Source organism: Carettochelys insculpta, chromosome 6, assembly GCF_033958435.1.
Source record: "Carettochelys insculpta isolate YL-2023 chromosome 6, ASM3395843v1, whole genome shotgun sequence".
In the NCBI taxonomy this organism is placed as follows: domain Eukaryota; kingdom Metazoa; phylum Chordata; order Testudines; family Carettochelyidae; genus Carettochelys; species Carettochelys insculpta.
In genome coordinates, this window is record NC_134142.1 from 22,387,408 (window position 1) to 22,398,780 (window position 11,373).

An 11,373-nucleotide genomic window follows, 5' to 3' on the forward strand; every position below is an offset into this window, starting at 1 on the left:
CAGCAGCTGTTGTTTTTAATGCAAGTTGATTGATACCTGGTTATATCTAATGGTTGTAGCCATGATCTACGTAAACAGCTTATGTATGTTTAAATTAAAATATATGGGGGCTAGACTTGGACAACGAGCAAAAGTTGTGTTTTATTTGTGGCAAGATATGGTTAACCAAGTGTAACCTGTTGGAACATTTCTGCAAATATATTATTTCTGTGCTAGAGGGGCAAAATCTACAAAGATTTTTACTTTCATGTGGTTCGAATTTTTTTTTTTTTTTTTTTTTTTTTTTTTTTAAATATTTGTAGGACCTCATATCTTACCAGACTACTTTTTCAAACAGTGTGCAAGCTCCTGAGGAGGGTTCTTTTATTTTAACCAGTATTTACTACCATTGAAACTCCTTAATCTTGGTTTCTGTAATGCTGAAACACCTGTGGTTTGGACTCCCACATGGATGGAGCACCATAATAATAAAATCAAAAGTTTTTAAATACAGTGAAACAAAACAAAAAAATATGTACACCTATATACCGTACTGTCTAGCACAAATTTAGCTCGTAAACATGAGAAATGGCAGAGCTCTGTACTGTACAGTTAGTGGTTTTCTGCTTACTGACCTGCATACAATGATAAAGCAAAGTAACCATTTAAATACGGTGCATCATGGAGTTAGGCTATGACATGTACAGTACTCCATAATGGTTCGTACATACAAAAGCTGTAGAAATAGACTTTGTTTACCCTTCATTATGGTGAACGCCCAAGGTCTAGAAATTCCATAATCTGGCATAGCCTATTTCCCAAAATTGCCAGGTTAAAGAGGTTGAAGAGTATTTATAAGTATTATTTACTTAAATGTTTTCACTACTATTAAAGAAAAACTCTGAAGTTTTACAAGACAACATGCATGCTAATATGAAAAAATCAATATTTCATATTTTTTACTTATTAAACCTTGAAATATTGAATGTTTTACTAGAGCCACTCACTATTCTGTTAGGTGCTTATTTTTCCACTCTTGTATTCTTTAGTTCTTTCTACCTTCCCACTTCAGGTCAATGAACTGTTGTCTAACATCTTAGTGCTCTTGAGTTTTCCTCTCCTTGGCATTTAAAAAAAAATTGCTTTCTTCCCCTCACCCCATCCCGCCACCTCCTTTACTAACGGTGTAAATGTTTTTCTCTGGGAGCAAAGTCGTTAAAGTGTCCATATGGTCACGCACAAGGCATGTTTGTATTTCCTTAGCTTTGGGGGAACGTGAAGACTCTGGAGGGAGATCTTCAAGACCTGGCATGTTTTTTGCTACTGAGTGTTGCTGGAACTATGTGACTTTATGGTTGAAAAGTGAGGGGCACTACTAAAGTGGATTATTTCTTGGTTGTGTATTTAAGCATTAGCAAGGAGAGTCTAGAGCCAGGGCAATGTGTCCCTTTCTACTGGGATATGTCCGTAAGTCTAACTTTTTAATGTGTGCATTGCCATGTAATATTTCCAGGCCTACATACACTGCTGTCATTTATTCCTTTTGTTCTCATTGCAGTGATAGTCCGAGTTGCTGACTGTAAGAAAGTGTACCAGATTGAGCTTGTGCCCAAAGAGAAAATTATTATCCTCATCTGTGGCAGGAACCATCATGTCCACCTATACCCATGGGCCTCCCTGGATGGATCAGAAAGCAACTTTGACGTGAAACTTCCAGAAACTAAAGGCTGCCAGTTGATTATAACAGGAACGCTGAAGAAAAGCTCTGTGACTTGTTTGTTTGTGGCTGTCAAACGACAGGTTCTATGTTATGAAATTCACAGAACTAAACCTTTCCATAAAAAATTCACTGAAATTCAGGCCCCAGGAAATGTACAGTGGATGGCAGTTTTCAAGGAGAAGCTCTGTGTTGGCTACCAGTCTGGGTTCTCTCTATTGAACATCCAGGGAGATGGACAATCTATAAACCTGGTAAATCCTAATGACCCCTCGCTTATGTTCCTCTCACAGCAGTCTTTTGATGCCCTTTGTGCTGTGGAGCTCAGTAATGAGGAATACCTGCTTTGCTTCAGCCATATGGGAGTGTACGTCGATTCACAAGGTCGAAGGTCACGCATGCAGGAACTAATGTGGCCTGCAACTCCCGTTGCCTGTAGTATGTATATGTTTTTCTGTTGCCATATCCCTGTTGCTGCTTTACTTGTCTAAAAATAATCAGCATGTATTCTATTTTGCTTTGGTTTGTGTCTCAATTTCTACAGCTTTAAGGTTTGATGTGTTAACTTGTAGGATTAAGGACCATTGTGTGGAGAACTCCTACCTACTATAGGAAAGCAGCTTTTACAGGTCACAGGAGACAGAAAAATTCATGAAAATATAAAGCAAGATGATGCTTTCTTTTAAATAAGTTAATGTCTGATTAACTGAGATGTGAGAGAGCAAAAGGCAGCATAAATTGTACAATTCTTTACTAAAATCTTTTTTGCTCTGTCAGTGGATTTAAAATACTTTTGTCATCAAGACACTTTCTGTAGCAGTGGTGTTCAAAAGGAAGTTAACAATCACCACAGCCACCCCCAGCAGCCCCAGACGAGTTGTTCTGTGGCCCCAAGTGAGCTGGAGGAGGCGCTGCCGCTGCTGCCGTGGGCTTGTCCCACCAAGTGGTTGGGCACATGTGCAGAGTGTACTCCATGTGTGGCTCTAACGAGCTGCTTCGCCAAACCGCGGTGTCCAGTTCGCCGTGTGTGGCGAACAGATGGTGTATTGAACATGGCAGTTCTATAGCATTGGAAATCCAGTCCATCGAAGCCTGGAACTCAATTTCCAACTGGTACAGTAAACCCTTGAGGAGAGCCATTGCAATTTGCACTTAACTCACATTAACGCGAGTTAAGTGCAAATCAAACACCCCACCCCGCAGCTGGGAGAAGCTGTGTCTCAGGCAGCTGTGTGCCCCCCAGATGGGAGAGGCCGCGTGGCTGCCCCCTGCTCCACACACACTTCCCCCATCTGGGGAAACCCAGCAGCTGTGCTCCTTCTCCCAGCCTGGGGAAGAGGGTGGCTGGAACAGCAGCCAAATGCTGCTGCGCTCTGGCTTCCCGAAGCTGGGGAGCAGCAGAGCTCTGCAGAGGCTCCAGCTGCCTGCTCCTCCAGCCAGAGGAATTCCAGGGATCTCCCCAACCCCACCCCCCAATTTACGTGAAATTTGATTTACACGGCGGTTGCCCAGCACACAACCAGCATGTAAATTGAGGGATTACTGTACTCAGAAGATATCAGGGTTCAAAAACTGCATTTTTGGCAGAGGTGCTAATAAAACTTATATCCATTGTTTTTTAAACAAAAGAGTTTACAAAAATATGCAAAATTGTATCTTGTTTTCCAACCAGCTGTAATTTTGAGGTATGTTGATTTGAAAGAGGCACAAATGAGTTGCTGAATTACATAGCGGCTTAGAACTTTCTTTAAGCATTATTCCATTGATTGCTTATAATAAGCCTTACAATTATTTGGCACTTCAATAGCAATGACTGTATGTTCCAAAGGACTGAAAACCAGGAAAGTAGCATTGTTTAAATAATGAATTAAGCCAATCAGTCAACTAGCTGCTAAAGCTGATAGTAAAATTCCTCAAACAACAAGACTCTATTAGTTTGTTTTATTTTAAATGTTCAGAATAGAAATTATTTGCTTGCTTGCCTTAGTGACTTGGTTCTGTACATAAGAGCTTGGAGATGGCCACAGGGATGGGATGTAATCAGCAAATGTACTTTAAAATCTTAGTTCCATAGACTGGGTGCACTGGTTTTATTGGAGTGTTTCTGTTATCTTTCAGTATTATACATATTTTTAGAATAATTTTGCACATGTGATTCTGTTTGGCATTGGCTGCAGATTGATCTGGCTTAACTAAGCTCAACTACCTACAGAAGAAGCTTATTACTTTCACCAGCCCACTCCCCTTGCCTTGGTCCTGGTGTTTTATTGGTGAAGCCTTTCTATTCCTTCCTGCTAGGTACTCCATCATGAGATTATAAAACCAGTAGAGGTTCTTTCTCCTTTAGCAATGCTGTCAATCCTGAGGGATTGCTTACTGGAGAAGTTGTCTGTGATGGAGTATGTCTGTCTTCCATTGATGGAGACATTAAGACACTAACTTGAGTGGAGTGCATATCTGTCTGAACAAGTCATGTCTGGGTGAGGTTCTCTTCTCAAGACATGATTGCTGATAGTGAGCTACACCAGGCTTCCTGTGAGAGAAATTCTGTTTTAGCTACAATAGCACACATCAGTTCCTTGCAGGCATTTAGTTGCATGTTGAAATCTGTGTCCCTGTTAGGGTTTTTACCCTCTAAGATTTATTGAGGCAGTCCTGACAGCTGAGTACTTCTCTTTCTTCTTCTAAATACTATGTGATCTATAATGGTGGTTCTTTCTTAGGAACCACAAGCAGGCCCCAGCTTGTGGTTGCTAAAATGTCATGGTCATTGCTTTTTTTCTTTTCTGAGCTAAATTTAAATCTATGACATACCTAATGTAGGCGATTCATAAAGAGAGAAAGCAAATGGTGAGGTTTGAAGCTCTTTAAGTATGTTCCATTTACCTCGGTAGAGTAACATAAATGTGTAAACCATTCCAACAGAAGGAGGAAGGAAATGAGCATTAAGATGTAAAGTGTAACTTGATGACTTACCTCACAAACGGGCTCCACTGCATGTGGTCTGTTTATAGTTGTAGACCATGACTCACTTTTAGAATGCACTATAAGCTGCTTCCTTAGACATGGTGGCCTTAAGAAGGATGTTAATTGCAGTTCATTTCCTATCAAATAACTCATTTACATTTCTGACACTTGCTGTCCAGACTGAGGGCAACGTCTTGAGAGTATTAAACCAAGACTTGAAGTCAAAAGTAGTAAATGTAACCAAAATTAATAGTAAAGAGGGTTTGCGGGTTGGTGACTATTTTCCATAGCAACCCTCTATTTCCATCAACATTAACTTCAGCTTGACAGAGATAAGTGTTCTTTTTCTTTTAAGAGTTGGCTTGAATAGCTATATACTTTAATCTTATCTTACACATACATTCCTGGAATAAATAGTGGTAAAGCAATGCTCAAATGTATGCCCACTCCAGACTTCTTGAACACTCCTTGACTTTTGTTTTTTGCCTGTACTAGGTTGCAATTCTTCCTATGTTACTGTGTACAGTGAATATGGCATTGATGTCTTCGATGTTAACACTATGGAATGGGTTCAGACAATTGGTCTAAGAAGAGTAAGTTGTTTGTGTCTGTTGCACAGTGTAACTGTGATTTGGAATGGGCTCTTTTAGAATATACACTACAACAATTTTATCTCTTTTTTTATCTCCAAAACAGATCAGACCATTAAATATGGAGGGCACACTGAATCTCCTAAATTGTGAACCTCCAAGACTAATATATTTCAAGAACAAGTTTTCAGGTTAGTCTTCTTGAAGGAGGGCAAGAGTGGCGTAATAGACTTCAGTATGGGAAGATAAATCAGCTCTAATCGCTTCCTAACTCTCAAGCAAGACAAAATTTTAGATTCTAAGAATCCTTTATTGTTTCCAACATGCTTTGGAAAATTCTGTTGTTTGAAGTGTTTGTGTGTAATTGCATTATGTGTTACAGTAGGCGCTGTCCTCAGTGTGCCAGAAACATCTGATAACAGTAAAAAGCAAATGCTGCGAACCAGAAGTAAAAGAAGATTCGTCTTCAAGGTTCCTGAGGAAGAGCGATTACAGCAAAGGCGGTAAGGGTTTAATACTGCTGCGTAGCAGTTTGTACCTATTGAAGTGGAGAAGCTAGGATTGTGAAAGCGTTAATCATGAAATGTTACTCTTTCAGAGAAATGCTGAGAGACCCTGAACTAAGATCAAAAATGATTTCTAACCCAACGAATTTCAACCATGTGGCTCATATGGGACCAGGAGATGGAATGCAAGTCCTCATGGATCTCCCACTGGTAAAATAAATATAACAGGGAGGAATACATGTGTGTTCAGTTTTGCGCTGAGCAGTAATGGAAATGGACTGTCTAAGGTTTGAGCATTAAATTCAAAATCTTTCAGAGCCATTAGTCACTTTCAAGCCATGGTTTCACTAAATACGCTCCTGCAATGCACAGTGCTGCTGAGTCTTATGCACGGAAGTTGTTAGCTGGCTTTAGCATGAAAAGCTGAAAGAAATGTCATTTCCAGTAGTTTTGATAGTGTTTTGTAAATAATCAATCTTCCCCCTTCCTCTTTCTTCTTTGTTTTGTTAAAATAACAGAATGAATTTCCTTCCCCCTCATCCTCTCGTCACTCTGCTCTGATATCACCTCCAACAGGCTTTGAGCACATCTATCACATGAGTCCTATATCTGCAGAAATTTTTCTTCAGAATGGCCATTCCTCACTGCAAGGCTTCTCTCTGCTTTCTTCCTCTTCCTGTCCCTCCTCTGCCTCCTTAGCAAGGGTAGGAGTAGCTCTAAACCTTTAGAACCGGAATGGTGTGCTGTGCCCTTTACCAATACTACAGCAAAAACTAGCACAACTGGAAGATAATTACTAACATGCTTGTAAGTCACTGTTCATAGCTTTATTTTTGTACTTGGATTTAACAAGTATACTGTGGCGTCAGCTGCTAAAATAAAACAAAGATAAGAAAGTTGTGAAGGTACATCCTAATCTTTCATACTTCCCATTTTGAAATTCCCAGCTTCCCTCTCTCGTCCTTCTCTGCTAGCTCAGTCAAGGATACTGTACCTTTCCTTCCAGCAGGAGTAGACAGGAAACCAGCAAGTGGTGATGTCCTTAGCCCAGTGAAACGGGTTTGCTGCCTGCCAAGTTCCTTTGGCTCCTGTTTCCAGCAGCTGGAATGAATTTCGGCTGGTTGCTTGGGGTTCAGTCCTTCCCTTCTGTTTCACTGCGGTGGTTTGAAAGGGGTGTATTTCTGATACTCCATGGGTTTGATCAAGTAGGGGCATTGACTTTGTTTCTATAAACCATTCTGTGTAATGGTTCCAAGCATGTGGGTGTTGAATTATGCTAGAATTGTCACAAGAGAGGACCTTAACTTGGAAAGATCTTGTTACTGACCAAACGTGTGTTTGGTTTGTACTGCAGAGTGTTTTGCCTCCCACCCAGGATGAAAAAGGCTGTCCCCCCCCCGCAGCTTCACGACAGCAGCAGAGAAGCAAAACCTACATTTCATGGCCCTCATCAAGTAAGACTGAAAACAAGCAGGTCTGTTCTAACTTAGGGCTCGGATTGTTTCAACATAAGGTGTAAAATGCCTTTGTTCTGCAGGTGGTGGTGATCTAGGAGCAGTCATGCCTCTGAGAAGTACGTCTGACACTGATCAGGAGTTAGACAAAGAGGTAAAGTGGTTTTTATTAAATGATGCTGGCGCAGTTCTATCTAGTTTTTTTTCCTTTCCTGTCACGTTTAGGTACACGTGAGGAAACATTGTGATGAAGATCGCGTTCTGTGTTTCCTTCTGCAAAGCTTGTGCCCAGCACACAAGGCCTCAAATGACAAATTACTGAAAACAGCATCTGCTATGAAGACTGAAAGGATGGTTCTGACAGTGTGCTTCCAGGATGTGCCAGTGGCTATGATTAAGTCTCGTCTAGAGCCAAAAGCTGAAGTGTTCCTGAAGACATTCAGTCATGCTAACAGTGTTGAACACGGTCTCATCCACACTAAACGGTTTTCCACACTGATTCAGGAAGACTGTTGCCAACAACCTTTTAAATGAGTGGTACATTGAGTCACTGAAATATGCAATGCCGTTTTTTGCATGTCTTGCACTATGTGCCAGTTTTTACCTGTAGGAGAAAGATTTCAGGTGGTGTTTGTTTCTTTCACCGGTCCAGCGAAATAGGATTTTTCACCTGTATTGTCATCAGCACGTTTTTTTTTTACAAGCTGTCATGTGCCCTGTGCAAGTGAAATAGGAAGTGTGACTGAGACATAAATTCCAGGGCCAAGATCTTTGAAAGTGACTTGTGATTTCAGGTGTCCAATTTAAGAAATCTTTAAAGACTTGATCTTCAGAGTGCGGGTGCTTACTACGTTCTGAAATCAGGCCTCTTTAAAATGTTTCTATTTGTGCACCCACAACCATCACACATTTTTTAAGATCTTGGCCCTGAGTTCCAATCCCAAGTCTCCCCTGACTCATTGAGTGAGTTGCTCTAAAACAAAAGTTTTAACTGAATGGCTCAAGTTTAGGCATCTAATAAATGGCTTGATTTTTCAGAGATGTCTGATCACCTATAATTCTTGACTTCCTTATTGTATTGCAGTAATCTTCCTAGAGGCCCCTCATATTCCATATTCTAGTTGTTTGCTGTTACTTGTAAATGTATATTTTGTAATATAGTCAGTCTCTAAGCATTTAATTTTTTTTGCTATTATGTAGGAATTTTAATTTATAATATAAGAGATGCAAACAGCTTTCTGTCATTGTTTTCCCATAACTTTCTGCAGGATGACAGCATTAACTCAACTGTGTGTCTTGTTTGAATAATTTCATTATTGGTGGTATGTCATAAAATTGAGTGTGAGTGGCAGTTCTCATGGATGTCACCTTTCAGACAATGGGCTACATTTAAATTCCCTCTTCTGGAGTAATTGACTGTGAAGGCAGCAGTTATCCTATGAAACTTCACATGAGCCAGGAGATTTGTGTTACCAGTAAGGGTTACAACTCACCAAAATACTGGGAAACTGGCCAGCCCACTGAGGGAGGACCAAGATTTGTAGGTGGAATTCTAACAACCAGTAGGGTGTTTGGAAAATATCCATGGACGAGAGTTGTCTTAACTGAGTTATTAACTGGAAGGAGTCTCCTGAAAATACTTGCTATTTTTTCAGTGGGTTTCCGCCTGATATTTGGCAACTTTCTGATTACTTTGTCATGCAATCAAAGCACTTCCCATAGAGTTCCTCATGCTGCCAGGCCTAATGCATAAGCTTCTGGCATACAGTGTGTAAGCTCTTTTGTAATTTGTGTTCTTCAGTGTGTTGATAAAGTGTTGGAATCAAATTTTTTATTTACCATATGTTCATCAAATCCTATTCTGTGCCCACCTAAATCACTTGGGAGAAATTTACTGAAAAATGCTAGATCACGTTGACAAGAATAAACTTTGATTTCCAAAAGGAAAAGCTTTGTAGTGGCCAGAGAAAAGGAAAGTAGTAGTAGGGACTCCTGAGTTCTTTTCCTGACTTTACCACATTTTTATGTGGTATTGGTAAGTCACGTAGACTGATCCAAACCCTGTTTGCACTAATGGAATATTCACAGTAACTTCAGGAGGCTTTGGCTCAGCACTTTGACCTCTGCCTCATTTTGTGAGCGTAATGTAAAGGAATATAAAAGTGAATGTAGAACCTTTATTGTATTTGTAACGTACCTTGACTGTGTGTGACTGTAAAGTGTTTTAAATAAGAAGTTGAATCTTTTTTTTTCCTCTTTAACAGCCTGATTCAGATTCAACCAAACACTCTACTCCTTCTAACAGCTCGAATCCAAGTGGGCCCCCAAGTCCCAATTCTCCACATAGGAATCAGCTTACACTTGATGGACTGGATCAGTCAACCTGTGACGCATAACACTACAGCTCCCACCATTCCAGCTTTGGTCATTCAGTTCTCCATGAGTATTCAAGAGCAAGGCAAAGCTGTCTCCGACGCTAGTGCCAAGACTGCTAAATCTCAAGTGTTGCACAAAAATAATTATATATCCAGATTGTAGATACAAAATATTGACATGAAAAAAAATCCTTCACTACAATAGTGATCAAGCTTTTTATGCGAAATTGTTCACTGTTAAGTTACTATTGATTCATTTGTTTTATTTCTGCACAGCTATGATGGTTTCAGTGCATAGAAGGATTAAAGGCCACCAGTAAATAGTCTTATTCTTATGCTGAAAAAGAAATAAAGAGGAGATACTGATAGTTAGTGTGACCACTAAACACTATCAGAAATATTATTTTTCTATACAGTGATGTAATGTCTCATTAGCAGGAAATCCTTTTAGACAGGTTTTGGACCTCTGAATAGGAAATGCAAGCAGGTTGAGTTACATCCTCTGATGAATATACCTTTCCTTTTTTTCCTGTAACTGTTTCCTAAATCTTTAAGAGAATGATAGGAAGCTATAGGTTGTTCACAGCATCAACAGAATCATCAGGAAGCCAAATGAAAGTTGGTGATAGTTTTGTGGCCTTTTAACTCATTTATCCATAACATTTCAGCTGCATAACTATTTCTTATCTTTCTTTCAACTTTTTAGTCTTGTACATAGGACTATTACCAGTAACATTTTACTTTTACCCTGCTTTTTAGTCTTCATCATTCATGATCATTAGTCAGGGCTTTTAAGTCATCAGTAAATAATGCTGTGAAAACAAATTTTACCCTTAGTTCCTGCTATCCTCTTTGGAGATGTGGTTTCTCTTGGTTTTTCAATGTAAAAATACACTACATTTTTTAAGCAAGCAAGCATTCTTGCAGGAACACTACCTTTAAAGTCTGCTTGAACTAAGGGACTGTCCCATAGTAAACCATCAGTCTGTTTTACTGGTAGCCAAAGTGGAACAAGAGGATTGTGTAAGCAAGGGTGCTGCTTTCTCATTACTTGTATCCTCACATGCATGAACACCCCCACGATTATTAATCAAGCATTGATCATGGAGAATGATGCACAACACACTCCTGTATATTTTGCTATGGCCCACGTGCAGTGGTGATGTTTTGCGTGTATATTTAATCTCATGCTTCCATGTATTATACGTTAAGTAATCAAAGATTTGTGACCATGTTTCATTAAAAGCTTGTAATTAATTCAGTGGCTGGCATATCCAGTTTGTCATTGTCACACTAGTGTGCCTTCTGTGCCAATTTTATGACAGTTGGATGTCACTTATTTAAAATTTGGTTGCAATGGGCTAATGATATACCAGTGGCTAATGTTCTTTTCTGAAACACTGTATAGGACGTGCACTTATATTTAGTTTAAACTGAGTGTTCTAGTCAACATTTAATCCTGTTACATTAAGTGTTTGACAGTACTTGCTCTTTTTTCTCAGATTATTGATAAAGGGGGCTCAATTAGAGCTGGACACTACTGCTTTTGAGGTTTTCTGGTTTTTACTTTTTTAATGTAAGTCTAAGTCTTTGTAATTATTGGATTGTGAGAACATTTTTGAACAATTTACCTGTCAATAAAGCAGAAGAGGGAGGTTTTAAAAAGTTTATACTGGTCTGTCTTGACATGCGAAAATACTGTGGGTGTTTGATTTAGTTTCTTAGTAAATTCAGTTAACTGTGTTCAGTTAAAATTGAAAATTTAAAACTATGAGAAATATTTTT

At 39.4% G+C, this 11,373-nt stretch overlaps 1 protein-coding gene across 8 annotated transcripts in view; it reads left to right on the forward strand.

Annotated features, from left to right (window-relative positions):
- The window catches only part of CDC42BPB (CDC42 binding protein kinase beta), a 131,902-nt gene extending 121,057 nt beyond the window's left edge, over positions 1 to 10,845 (forward strand). For 3 of the 8 annotated variants that reach the window (XM_074996457.1, XM_074996461.1, XM_074996459.1), the window contains 8 exons: positions 1,538 to 2,134; positions 5,159 to 5,256; positions 5,360 to 5,444; positions 5,636 to 5,756; positions 5,852 to 5,969; positions 7,114 to 7,213; positions 7,297 to 7,367; positions 9,478 to 10,845. In XM_074996457.1, the coding sequence (XP_074852558.1) occupies positions 1,538 to 2,134; positions 5,159 to 5,256; positions 5,360 to 5,444; positions 5,636 to 5,756; positions 5,852 to 5,969; positions 7,114 to 7,213; positions 7,297 to 7,367; positions 9,478 to 9,609 (1,322 nt within the window). In that variant the 3' untranslated portion in view covers positions 9,610 to 10,845. Of the gene's footprint in view, positions 1 to 1,537; positions 2,135 to 5,158; positions 5,257 to 5,359; positions 5,445 to 5,635; positions 5,757 to 5,851; positions 5,970 to 7,113; positions 7,214 to 7,296; positions 7,368 to 9,477 lie in introns of those variants that run through there. The other 5 variants (XM_074996458.1, XM_074996462.1, XM_074996460.1 and 2 more) reach the window with 4 other exon arrangements.
- The last annotated feature ends 528 nt before the right edge of the window (positions 10,846 to 11,373 follow it).